Source organism: Bos indicus, chromosome 10, assembly GCF_029378745.1.
Source record: "Bos indicus isolate NIAB-ARS_2022 breed Sahiwal x Tharparkar chromosome 10, NIAB-ARS_B.indTharparkar_mat_pri_1.0, whole genome shotgun sequence".
Lineage (NCBI taxonomy): Eukaryota > Metazoa > Chordata > Mammalia > Artiodactyla > Bovidae > Bos > Bos indicus.
The window spans coordinates 69636775-69650750 of NC_091769.1; the positions used below are offsets into that span (position 1 = coordinate 69636775).

General features: G+C 38.4%; 1 protein-coding gene across 3 annotated transcripts in view; it reads right to left on the reverse strand.

Moving 5' to 3' along the window:
- CCDC198 (coiled-coil domain containing 198) overlaps positions 1 to 11736 on the reverse strand; it is a 31449-nt gene extending 19713 nt beyond the window's left edge. Inside the window, exons 1-2 of one of the 3 annotated variants that reach the window (XM_019968975.2) lie at positions 11323 to 11736; positions 8223 to 8305 (exon numbers count right to left, since the gene is read on the reverse strand). In XM_019968975.2, the coding sequence (XP_019824534.2) occupies positions 8223 to 8305; positions 11323 to 11545 (306 nt within the window). In that variant the 5' untranslated portion in view covers positions 11546 to 11736. Of the gene's footprint in view, positions 1 to 8175; positions 8306 to 11322 lie in introns of all 3 variants that reach the window. The other 2 variants (XM_019968974.2, XM_070797651.1) reach the window with 2 other exon arrangements.
- Positions 11737 to 13976: the final 2240 nt, after the last annotated feature.

Genomic DNA, 13976 nt, shown 5'->3' on the forward strand with positions numbered 1-13976 from the left:
AAAAATGGATAGTTTTCTGGGAAATATAAATTTAAAAAGTTAAATCAGGAAGAAATAAGATAACAAATCAACTAAGAACCATTCTTTTACTAATTAAGTTACTAGACTTCCCTGGTGGCTCAGACAGTAAAGCGTCTGCCTACAATGCGGGCGACCTGGTTTCAATCCCTGGGTGGGGAAGATGCCCTGGAGAAGGAAATGTCAACCCACTCCAGTATTCTTGCCTGGAAAATCCCATGGACTGAGGAGCCTGGTAGGCTACAGTCCATGGGGTCGCAAAGAGTCGGACACGACTGAACAACTTCACTTTCTTTCTCCACCAAATTCCAAGTGATCAAAGATGGTTTCACAGTTCTGTTTTTTGTTTTTATTGGAGTATAGATGCTATACAACATTGTTTTAATTTCTGCTGTACAACAGTGAATCAGTTTTGCATGCATATGTGCTTAGTCGCTCAGTCGTGTCTGACTCTTTGCCATCCCATGGACTGTAGCCTGCCAGGCTCCTCTGTCCGTGAGATTTCCCAGACAAGAATATTGGAGTGGGTTGCCATTTCCTCTGCCAGGGGATCTTCTCATTCCAGGGATCGAACCCACGTCTCCTGCATTGGCAGGCAAATTCTTCACCACTAAGCCACCAGGGAAGCCTGAATCAGGCCTGGCGTGCTGCGATTCATGGGGTCGCAAAGAATCGGACACGACTGAGCATCTGATCTGATCCCCATACTCTTGGCTTTCCACCCCCATTTCCCACCCTACCTCTAGGTCTTCACAGAGCATCGAGCTGAGCTCCATGTGCTATATACAATACTAGCTATCTATTTTACACCAGGCCCATTTTATTAAATTTTTAAGGAATAGATAAGAACTATGTTAAATCAAATGTTTTAGAGAACAGAAAAGAGGGAAAAGTAATCAATTCACTTTATAAAACTAGTATAACCTCGAGGGGAAAAAAACTGGAAAAATATATAAAGAAATTATAGGACAATTCCACTTATGAAAATATATATAAAAACCCTAAGCACATAAAATTCAGCAGTGTATTTCTGTGTGTGTATATATATCTCATGACCAAGTAGGGTTTATATCAGGAAGGCAAGCATGGTTCACATCATAAAATCTATTAGTGTAATATATTAGATCAACTGGTTAAAAAGAAAATCCATAGGATCATTTTAATAGGTTATTTAATAATTATTTAATAAAAACATCAGTAAAATTTAACACTCAGCCCTGGGAAAAACTTGCAGCATACTAGGAATAAGATAAATGAGAGAAATGTTGGTAATTTAGTAAAAAGCATTGTGCCAGATAGCTTCTATTTATTTCTTCAGATCCACTTATCACATTACTCTGTTCTCTGGCTGTAAGAGAGTAAGCAGTTTCTCCTGCTTTCTGGCTTCCAGTTGGGTCAGCTACTAAAGAACCCTGGTAGGACATCTGAGAGAAGAAAGAGAATGGAGTCAGGATATTTCTTCCTCTGTCTCCCTCCCTGCAGTCATATTGGCTTGGCCGTGTCCCACCCTCCTCTCAAAGCAGCTTCCTCTACCTCACTCTCCCTTTCTAGGTTCTAGAAGTCCTTTGTGCTAAATATAGCCACTTCTCAGCTGCCACTAGTGGCTATTGCAATACCCTCTCTGGTTCCCCTTCAGTTCAGTCGCTCAGTCATGTCCGACTCTTTGAGACCCCATGGACCTCCATGTCCATCACCAACTCCTGGAGTTTACCCAAACTCATGTCCATTGAGTCAGTGATGCCATCCAACCATCTCATCCTCCGTCGTCCCCTTCTCCTCCTGCCTTTAATCTTTCCCAGCAACAGGGTCTTTTCCAGTGAGTCAGCTTTTCACATCAGGTGGCCAAAGTATTGGAGTTTCAGCTTCAACATCAGTCCTTCCAGTGAACACCCAGGACTGATCTCCTTTAGGATGGACTGGTTGGATCTCCTTGCAGTCCAAGGGACTCTCAAGAGTCTTCTCCAACACCCCTTATCCATGCTGTTTTTTTGAGTGCTCAGTCACTCAGTCATGTCCAGCTCTTTGCAACCCCATGGACTGTGGCCTAACAGGTTCCTCTGTCAATGGGACTTTTCAGGCAAGAATACTATAGTGGGTTGCCATTTCTTCCTCCAGGGGATCTTCTTGACCCCGGAATCAAATCCACTTCTTATGAATCTTCTGCATTGCAAGTGGACTCTTTACTGCTGAGCCACTGGGGAAACCCTATTACTTGTAAAGAAAACTTCCCTGACTTACCCTAATTTGAACATACTATCTTTATCCTTTGGGGACTCTGACAAGCACCTATCAAAATTCTATTGCAAATGTATTTAGTTTTAGAATCAGTCTCATTAATGACATGGATAAGGCAAGGTATGTCCATTATTACTGCTTGGGTTCAGCATTGCAAGGGAAGTTTTATTCATTGCAAAAGTCAAGAAAATCTGTATGAGGCACAATTGGGGAGAAATAGAAAAAATTATTCTTGTTTATAGAACATATTGTCTATGTAGAAAATCAGAAAGAATCTATAGACATTTAGAATTACCAAGGTATTTCCATCAAGTTGTGGAACTCAAAATTTAATATATAAACATGATTAGCTTTCTTATTCACCAATAATCTTTTAGAAAATTAAATGGGAAAAATACCTCATTCATAGTAGGATAGAAAAACCAAATGAGATATTTTGATGGCCAGTTGTAGTTGTATGTGTCAGCTTGGTTAGGTTACAGTGTACAGTTATTCAAACAGTAATCTAGGAGCTCCTGTGAAATTCTTTTGCAGATTCAATTAAAGTCAGTAATCAGTTGACTTTAAGTAAAAAAGATTAAGGGGCTTCCCTGGTAGCTCAGTTAAAAAACTGCCTGCAGTGCAGGAGACTGGGGCTCAATCTCTGGGTCAGGAAGATCCCCTGGAGAGGAAATGGCAACCCACTCCAGTACTCTAGCCTGGAGAACCCCATGGACAGAGGAGACTGGTGGGTTACAGTCCATGGGGTCACAAGAGTTGGACATGACTTAGTGACTAAACTACCACACAACCTTGGAAGATTATTTTAGATAATCTGGGTGGGCCTGATTCAATCAATTGGAAGGCCTTAAGAGCAAAGCTGAGGTTTTCCTGAAGAAGAGGAAATTCTACTTGTGGTTAGCAGCTTCAGCTGATGCCCTGCAGTTCCAATCTACCCTTTCTGATAGCCTGTCCTATGATTTAACCTTGCCTTGTCAATTATCCTCCAAATCATGTAACCATCATGTAACTTGTAATAAGTCTTTTGATATATACCTCCTTTTATAGATTCTGTTTCTCTGGTTGAACCCTGATACAGACGTAGCGAAACAAACCTAAGAATACATCACACAAGGCCCCTGTAGAGAAATGAAATATTATTGAAAGACCTAAAAGAAAATTTGAGTTAATTATTTATACCAAGTTCATGGTTTAAAAAACGATATTGTAAATGTGGTTAATTTCCCCCACATTATTCCATGGATGCATTCCAATCAGAATGCTGAAAAGGTTTTTTGTGGAACTTGACAGGAAGAACCAAACTTTACATGGAAGAGCAAAGGACCATAAATCGCAAAGACAATTCTGAAGAAGAAAAAGGCAAAGGAACTTGCCATCCTAGATATTAAGACTGAGCTTAAAGGTACATAGAAAAGAATTCCTGTGGATACATAAATAGGCCAGTTCAACAGAAGAGAGGACTCAGAAACAGACTCACTGAGCTATGGGTGTCAGATATATGACAGAAGTAACATTTCAAATCAATGGTCACAAAGGATGATTCCATAAGCAGTTCTGGGACAAGAGACTCATCAAATGGAAAAAAACATAAGATCAGATTCCAACTTCACACCTGAATTTAATGGATTAATTAATTTAATCCATCTTAAATAGATGGATTAGGACCTAAATGTGAAAAGTTAAAGATTATAAATTTTGGAAATAAAAATATCCTTATGAACTTGGGGAATTTAAAAATTTCTTTGACAAAATATGAGATAGAAAACAGAGATAAAGATTGAGAAATGTGACAACATCAAACTCTTTGTGTACACACAAGCACACACATGCACACAAAATGAAAAGGCAAACCATAGACAGAAGATACTTGCAACACACATAAGTAACAAAGGGCTGGATCTAAAGCATACAAGGAACTCTCACCCATCAAAGAAAGAGACTATAGAAAATGGGCAAAGGATTAGAAACGTTGAGAGAGAATAAGTTTGTGACAAATTGTCTAAGACCTCAAACAGTGTAATGAATTATCCAGGTTGATGCTCATCTTTCTCTCCTCTCCATTCATTCTTTCAACATTGATTAATGCATACTTATAAATCACCATTTATGTGCTAGCTACTGCTCTATGCACTTAGATGTGTAGCGAAGACAGCAGACAAAATTCCCTGCCTCTGTGAAGATTATACTCTAGCACTGGGGTGGAATTTGAGGGGTTGGGAGGTGGTGGAAAAAACACACAATGAACCTAATATGTAAGCAAATTGCTTAGTGTGTTAGATGGAAATAAGTGCTCCAGAGAAAAAAACAGTGAAGAGTCAAGGGAATCAGGAGTGTCAAGAGTAAGAGCTGCAGTTGTCAATAGGTTGTCATGTAAGCCTTAAAGGAAAAGTGAGATTTAAGCAAATCTTTGAGAATCTGCCTGCTATGCAGGAGATCTAGGTTTGATCCCAGAGTCAAGAAAATCTCCTGGAGAAGGGAATGGCAACCACTCCAGTATTCTTGCCTGGAGAATTCTATGGACAGAGGAGCCTGGCTGGCCACAGTCCATGAGTCAAAAAGAGTTGGCCATGACTGAGCAGCTAAACTTTATTGGACATGAAGGAGTCATCCAAGGAGATCATTTGAGGAAACTCTATATGGGGTAGGGGTGGAAGACTATTTCCACCTTAGGCTGGACCCGAGATGGTTGGATGAGAAGGTGAATCTCTCAGAAAGGTTAGTGATGATCACCTCTTCAACATGGGGCAGATACATTTGAGTCAGGGCTCCCTGGCAGAGCTTCTCAGATCTCAGCATCTCCGAGCTAGAGAACCTTAGTTCAAGACCTGCTCTTTACTTGAGGAGTTATTAGATGTTCAGGAAGTGGAGTGTGCCAAATATGAAACTCAAATTATTTAGGTTGCAATTAGATTTGGTTTAATAATTAAAAATACTTTTATAATTTTCTTTGGCAGGGATTAGGCTATTAATTAGCATGTCATGGGAACCTAGCATTTATTATTCTCTCAAAAATCCATTTGTGGTGGAAAATGTGCTGAGCCTCATTTGTGAAGATAATTATAGTTGATATCTTTGGGAGTGTCTGCCAAGTTCCCAGTGATTTCCCTCTTCTCTGGGAGCTGCCTCTATAATCTACATGGAGTGGTAATTGGTGGGAGGAAGGGAGGCTCCCCTGCTCACACTTCTACTGTATGAGCATATTCTTTGGTCATAGCTCATTGGAACAGAGCTAGAATCACGAGGAAAGCTGAGCCAATACTATTTTAAAAATCTCCCAGGAATTTGGAATTAGAGCCAAGAGGGCTAGACAAGTTTGTCTGTTTGACTAGAATTATGAGATGCAAATTCAATGTGGCCAAATTTCACCAAATAGTCTTGAGGACTAGAGAAAGTCAACCAGAAAGGAGAGAGAAAGCGGATGCACAGAAAGCGAGTTCTTCTGCCTTTCAGGTTCTAAGACATAGCTCTTCCCTGAAGTCTAGGTGCCTCCCAACTTTTGAGTTCATTAAAAAAAAACTCCTATATCATTATAAATTATCACATTGGTTGCTTTGGCTAGTCCATTTGACTTCCAGTACAGTGATGCTACAGATATGAAATTGTAGGGAGGTCACTTTTTTTTTTTCCAAGTAGGGATGTGCTGTGTGTGCTAATTCACTTCAGTTATATCTGACTCTTTGCAACCCCATGAACTGTAGACTGTCCCTGGGGCTCTCCAGACAAGACTACTGGAGTGGGTTGCCATTTCCATCTCCAGGGCATCTTGCCGACCCAGGGTCGAACCTGCATCTCTGTCTCCTGCATTCACAGGCAGGTTCTTCACCACTAAAGCCACCTGGGAAGTCTCACCAGGATAATGGGTTTCATTCATTCATCTGTCCATTAATTCATTTATTCATAAACTTTCAAGGGATACATACTGTGTTAGTGACTTAAGATATAAGACTGAATGTAGTTTGTATGCTCAAATAATTCATTTTGATTCTTCATTTTTAAGGTGGTTGGTTGGGATGTGGGGAGGCAGTCTTTGACTCTGAAATACCAAATTTCTTTTTGAGTTTGATTGACTTGAAAAAGTCAAAGCCTGCCTTTAGCTTATTTATGGTTGATAGATATAAAAAAGGACTCTGTGGACTATAAACTCCTACACAAATGTTTTTCACTGTTTATAGTAATAATCTTCCTTTTGAGTTATTCAGCTTAGAGGCTTCACAGGAACATATAATACGAGCTTCTTTGAAAGGAAGCCTTTGATTTATAATGATTTAGAAACAAAATGTAAGTTTTAAAATTAGCACTTTAGGTAGAGATAGGCTCAAAATGTTAAAAATTATATATCAACTTGATAGAATTGCACTTTATTTTCCATTGACTAAACAATATTTTTAGGTTTCTAATATTTTGGGAAAAGATCCTCCTTTTTTGGTAACCAAAAGCTATAATCACTCAAATAATGATTGTGAGCTTCTGGAGAAGACAGGTAAATAAAAACCAACTTAAATAGAAATAATCCCCAACAAATGAGCTCAGATACCCCTGACTGAGTTGTGTAGCAGGTGGGGTTTGATTCCAATTCCATTTTTCAAATATCAGTGATAGATCCTGTTCACAAGAGAGCTCCAAACCCTCCTTTTAGCTGATGCTCACTTCAGAGGACCCATTCAGATGGATCTCTTTCCCTTTCTAGGATGAGGGGTCTTAAAATTTATAGGTCTCTACAGGGAATTCATTAAATATTTATTAAGGTGATGCATTTCTTTTTTTTTTTTTTTTTCTTTAAAAAAAAAAAAAAAATGGTTCAAACCTGTGACCCTGCAGTGGAAGGGGTGATGCATTTAAAACTCCTGCTTTGCTGCCTTGAAATCAGTGTGTTAAAGTCGCTTCAGTCTTGTCTGACTCTTTGTGACCCTATGGACTAAAATCCGCCAGCTTCCTCTGTCCATGGGATTCTCCAGGCAGGAATACTGGAGTGGGTTGCCATGCCCTCCCCCAGGGCATCTTTTGGACCCAGGGATCTAACCTTTGTCTCTTACATCTCCTGCACTGGCAGGCGGGTTCTTTACTGCTAGTGCCACCTGCTGCTGCTGCTAAGTTGCTACAGTTGTATCCAACTCTGCGTGACCCCATAAATGGCAGCCCACAGCCTCCGCCATCCTTGGGATTCTCCAGGCAAGAACGCTGGAGTGGGTTGCCATTTCCTTCTCCAGTGCATGAAAGTGAAAAGTGAAAGTGAAATCACTCAATCGTGTCCAGCTCTTTGCGACCCCATGGACTGCAGCCTACGAGGCTTCTCTGTCCATGGGATTTTCCAGGCAAAAGTACTGGAGTGGGGTGCCATTGCCTTCTCCACCTAGGAAGCCTTAAATTCAGTGTTCTCAATTTCGTTAACTAAACATTTCGAATGATGAAAGGTTAGGGATAGAAGGACTGTAGAGATCATCTATGCCAATGGTTAAGAGCACAGGCTTTGGAGGCCTGGTTGATATGTGGCCCCTGCTGTCCTTGGGCAAGTTACTTAACTCTCTGAAGCACATGTATAAAACAAGGATAATCCTTCCTTTCTCATTGAGGGGTATGAAAATTAAATGAATGACAAGATCATTGTTGCTTAGAGTGTAACAGACTTGTATAGGTGGTAATTAGTTATAGTAGTTGTTACTGTTATATGTTACCATGATTGCCCCACAGTCATTCAATTGATCAGTGCAAGATTCAGATCCTTTGTGTCCCTTCATACCTATATCTTTGGTACTATACCTGCTTCCATTGGTGGTGGTCTTAAACGTGAAATCATTACAAAAGGAAATCCTAAAGAAATATGGTTTACATTGACAGCATTCTCTTTAATAACACCATCATTCTCATTAGCTTAGTCATTGTCAATATCCCTCTTATATGATTATAGTTAAAAAGGGATATTACCATTAAATCCAAGAAATTCCTTATGAAGCCTTTTAAATGCATCTTACTTGAAGTCTTCGGGGTGGATGCCTTTTAATAATACTTGTTTCTTGCTGTTCCAGTGGGAAGTCAAAATACATGGCCCTCGGCCCTTGAAGGGTTGGAGAGAAACAAAAACAAACCATTAAAAGCGATTTCCTATGACATTAAATTCATCATTAGTTATTAGACTTTGTTAACGCCATTTTGTATCTTTAGTTCTGTATATCTAACCAATAGGCTGAATGTGAAGACGAAAAATACAAAGCAGGGGCCCACATAATGGCAAATGATAGAATATTAGCCTAGACTCAGGATTTAATTTCTGCTTTCCTCATTTCCTCCCCGATTAATATTTAAAGGAATAATTGCACATTTAACAATGTATTGACTAGAAATGTTATTCAGACATGGAAAATAGAAACATTGATTTGTTTTAATTTTATGAAATCCCTCCCAAATAAATAGAAATCAGAAAAAAACCATAACTTTAAGAAGTGAAAATAAGTTCTCTTTTCAGGTATAATAGATTAATAGATGGATAGGTATTAGAGAGGTGATAAAGAAATGGAACTTGAGTGTGTAATAGGAATATGCAATGCTTATCATTGAATGTTCCCAATTAAATAATCCACTCTCCCACTGCAAGTAGGGAAATAAATTCCCACAAGTTGCCTCTCTAATACAATATATCAATATTCTTCTTGATGAAATAACCCAGGGCTACAGTGTTAATGAACCAGAGAAGCTCATTAGGAAACAGAGAAGCTCAACAGATCCATGTGGATTTCATTTTTCAGTTTGATTAGCCTGGGCCCTTGGGACTACTACCATAACCAATGCTACGTGAATGACCTCCTTGTCCTTTCCTCATAACAATCTGGATGCATTCTGATGTTGAGATTGTTGTGCAGACTATCCTGTAGTCCCACTTTGCATTTTAAATGGAAAAATTCCTGGGTAATTATGTGTTTCTATCCTTAAAACATTTGAATGATCACCTGAAGAATATCTCTATGACCTTCTTTTCTTTCAAGAATACCAGGATATCAAGCAAGACCCAAAACATGTTGGATTTTAAAATGTAAATATTTTCAGCAAAATATATTTCAGCAATGTGACTACACCTTATTTTTATGCTATGATTTGGGTAATATCACCCTATTATTTAATTTGCTTCTCCTGAAGTAGTATAGGCATGTGTTACTTTTACCTTTGATTTACAGGTGAAGAAAATTAATGAAGCAACTTGCCTAAAGTCATACTATTTGGTATTTGGTGAAGCTGGGGTTACAATGTGGGTCTCTTGAAATAGTGTTCAGAATGCTTGCCATCCCATTGTTATTTATTATTAATGTGATTTTGCGATTTCAAAAATAAGAATATTTCCAAGTTAGACTCTAGCACATTAGAATCAGCTTTTACCCTTTGGTTATCAAAATCTTAAAACTCTAGATGGAAGGTTTAGATAAAAAATGAATTATTCAATGAGTCTAAGAAGAATATTCCTACTAACATGCTTAGAAAGTCAAACAACAACAAAAGGCTATATAGAACCAGTCAAAGGTTATCAGTTCTATAGAAAGTAGCCATGAAGATCATTCTAGATCTAGGTACTAGGTCTAGATACCTACCTAGTACTAGTACTCGGTCTAGATCTAAGACTTACTAGGTACTGAAAAGGAATGCGTATATATATACACACACACAGAATATATATATCCTGGCCAATACTAGCAACTTACTTGTGTTAATAATACAGAATGTGAAGAAAAGAAAAAAAATAATGTACATATGTGTGTATGTGTGTATATATATCACATATACATATGTATATATGCATGTATCTCTTCCCAGGTTAGAATGTCTAAGTATCATCTGTTTAAGTATCATCATGATTGTCATAAAATATTTTATATCTTGTAAAATGCCACAGGAGAATTTATAGCCCTTTCTGGCTTGGATCTTCCCATCATAATGGGAAAAATTCTCTTAGTTCTGCAGATGATCATGAAGAATCAGGGGTTGGGGAGAGGGTGCCCCATCCATTCATCTGTACTGCAATAAATGAGTTCAGATTGAAGTGGTTTCCAATTGCACATCAGAATGGATTCACTTCTATAGTACTGCTTTCAAAACAACAAAGCCTGATGCATGAAATGGTACTGGAGAGATTGATTTACATTTAAAATCCAACTGAAATGCATGATTATCATAATCACATTTTTATCTGTGGAACTGGTTTAATTTTTTTATTGTGGTAAAAGTCACATAATATAAAACATACTCTTTTAGTCATATTTAACTATATTTATACAAACCATATTTATGCAGATCAGTACATTCACATTGTTGTGCAACTCTCACCATCATCCATCTCCCAAACTTTTCACTTTCCTAGACTGAAACTCTGACCCATTAAACACTAATTCCCCATTCCCACCTCTCCTCCTGGCCCCTGCTGCTGCTAAGTCGCTTCAGTCGTGTCCGACTCTGTGCGACCCCATAGACAGCAACCCACCAGGCTCCCCTGTCCCTGGGATTCTCCAGGCAAGAACACTGGAGTGGGTTGCCATTTCCTTCTCCAATGCGTGAAAGTGAAAAGTGAAAGTGAAATTGCTCAGTTGTGTCCGACTCCTAGCGACCCCATGGACTGCAGCCCACCAGGCTCCTCCGTCCATGGGATTTTCCAGGCAAGAGTACTGGAGTGGGGTGCCATTACCTTCTCTGCCCCCTGGCCCCTAGCATCTACCATTGTACTTTCTGACTATAAATTTGACTCATAGTCATCTCATTTAAGTGGAATGAAACAGTATTTGTCACATCTAAGGTCTATTGGAAAAGAATTTTAATTGCCTGGCAAAGCTAGGTATAAATATCAAAAGGACTATAAACCAAGCTGACACAAAATGATTATTTCCTTCTCGTGTGGAATGATGGAAAGCCCTTAGTTCCCAGTTCACACAGCTATTCTAACGTGCCCAGAATACTTAAAATAGACAAACATTACCTCCTGTTGACAAATGTTCTTTTATATTTCAACAATTAAGAAACTTCATAGATTATAGAGGTAGACAGGTTAATCTATCAGTAGCTCTCCACAAATTTCTTGCTGGGTTTTACATTTACCTTCAGAATATCTTCCATACCAGGTCTCTCGTAGAGGCGGCAACTGCCCTTCTAAAGCTTTATTCCGGTCCTGCAGTCTTGCAAATGAATATAAACTGTTTTCTTCCAGATTCTGAGTGAATGCAAAGTCCACAGGGCCAGCCAAGGGAGTCTCTTCCTCTTTGTTTTGCAAAGGTACTACCTTGGTCACCCTTGGGTGAGGCTTAGAGTGACTCAGGCCCATTTCACATTAAAGACACTCCATAAAACCATGAGGTTGGTGGTTTGGGGCCTTTAAAGTGGCTTATTTTAATCAAGGAACTTCTGAAGTTAGCCCAGCTCCAAAGTATTTCCTCCCTTCGTGACATCTGTGTGGCTTTATTTCACTTCACACTAATCCTTTGGCCACTTCCTGGGAGGTTGGTTTCTATGGAGACTTCCCTTCAACTCCTACTTGGCCATTTCAGACCCAAAGAATCCAGTTAAACATTGACTTGGTTATGCTACTTTCTGAAACACTCAGTGGTAGGAAGAGAAACCACTATTGATCATTAAACAAATCTCTAACACCAGGAAGGCCATTAACAGAAATAGAGAGCAGAGGTTCAGAGAACCTCAATTTGACCCTTTCATTGTGCATACCTTTAGCCATCATCTGTAAGAATTACCAACTGAGAAGAGCTAAGTCCCCTTTGGAAATGTTGGGAGCTAATCACCTAGGGCTTTGTTAATCCTTAACTTTAATTGAAGAATTTATCTTCCAAATAGGAAACAGCAGAATAACTAAAATGATTTTTCTGTCAATAATTTGAATTGCCTTTGAAGGAGATGAACACATTACAGAAGGGTAGGGAGACAATAGCAGTTTAATCCTGGGAATGAGGGGACAAACGTCTTGAATAGTTCAAGCAAAAGACAAAGATATGTTAGAAACAACAACAGTGATGACAAAAAAGCAAACTCAAAGATGGCCTATTTGTTTTGTTTAAAAAAAATTGAAAAAAAAAAAGACTGAAGATAAATGTGCTGAAATGTTGAACAGTGATTTTTGAATGATGGGATTGTGGGTGATTTTTATTTTATTCTTTCTTTATATGTAGAAGCAGAACTCACTTTCAGTTTCTAATTGTCCATGAGCATAGATTATTTATGTTTTCATCACATCCCTACAGGGATACAGAGAAGTTCAAAGGTATGTATTTTTTTTACTTTTGCAAAAGTCATCTGCTAAGAGGCTAACATAGGTTTGGAAATTCTTATAAGCCAATAGAGTTCATCGAAAAAGAAATCTGAGTTTAATTTTCTCCCTTTGTGTTTTATACACAATCCTCTCTGTGGCAGAAATCCTTGTAAGTGAGAATCATATATTAATAGTATCTGCAAATAATACTTTTGGTAACTAGAAACTAATTATAAAGGTTAAAATAGTTGAACAGTATCTAGTCAGGTTTATTTTTGGACACAATTAGTTTAAGTATTTCTAAAAGCAAGGGAAAGTATTGCAAGCTAACGAACTAGAAATTGTACTGGAAACTCTGGACTTCATGGATCTGGACCAGTGAGAACCATTCAGTTCTCATTTTTTTGATTTACTATTGTTTACTTTTGAGATATCTGTAGAGAATGTGAGGAAGTTGGTTAGCTGCTCAGGAAATAATGAAAGAAATGAAGATTCCTGCCATGTTTATTTCCATTTATCATTAACTACTTCCAAGTTTTGTAACTCATGCAGATTACTTAACCATTCCATGCCTGAGTTTTCTCATCTGTAAAATGGAGTTAATAGAAATGCATCATGAGGAATGAGTTAATTTATAGCTCTTAGAATAGTACCTGACATATAGTAGATTTGAAGTAAACATTAGCCTGTATCTTTATCACTCATTGGTCGGAAACCATTAAAGTAGACTTAATCCTGTCTAAAGGAGTTTATAATTCCTTGGACAGAAGAAAATGGTGGGCTACAATCCAGGGGGTCCCAAAGAGTTAGACACAATTGAGTGTGCACGCACCCGTTTAACTGAGGAAACAAGAATGCTTTATATCTATTATTTTAAAAGTTATTATATGCTTTTTCTTAGAATGATGATAGTGAAAATAGTTTCAATTTCATTAAAAGAGGAAAAGGAGAATTTGACCTCACCTATAGAGTTTTGTATATAGGATATGATTTCTTAATGACGAGATTTGGAAAACAAAAAACTCTCATTCACAAAACCTTGTCCACTCCTCAGACTATCAGTGATACTTATATATAATGACCCTTCCCCAGTTCAAGACTGGTTATGAATAGCCAATGATAGTGTGTAAAGATGATAAAAATAGTGTATATTATATGTAGTACTAAAAATTTATGAATATAAAATGAGAATCCAAGTTTATAAATTTGTAGGATAAAGCAGAGAAGGGGTTAAACTTTTCTAAATCTGAAGATAATGCCCAGAGAAAACTTTATTAAGATAGAGGACACAGAGAAGAGAAAAGATGGTGAGGTGCTGGAGGAGATGAAGAGGAGTAGGGATCAAGAGCTAGGTGTACCATTTCCACATGTGAGGGATGGAAGTTGCAACTTGGAGCAGCTCCATAGACAGCTTGACCATGCAGCACCCAGGCAGCTTCCTTGCATAGGCTCCCAGTGCTGGAATCTCTGAACGCAGGGTGTGGTGTGAACCACG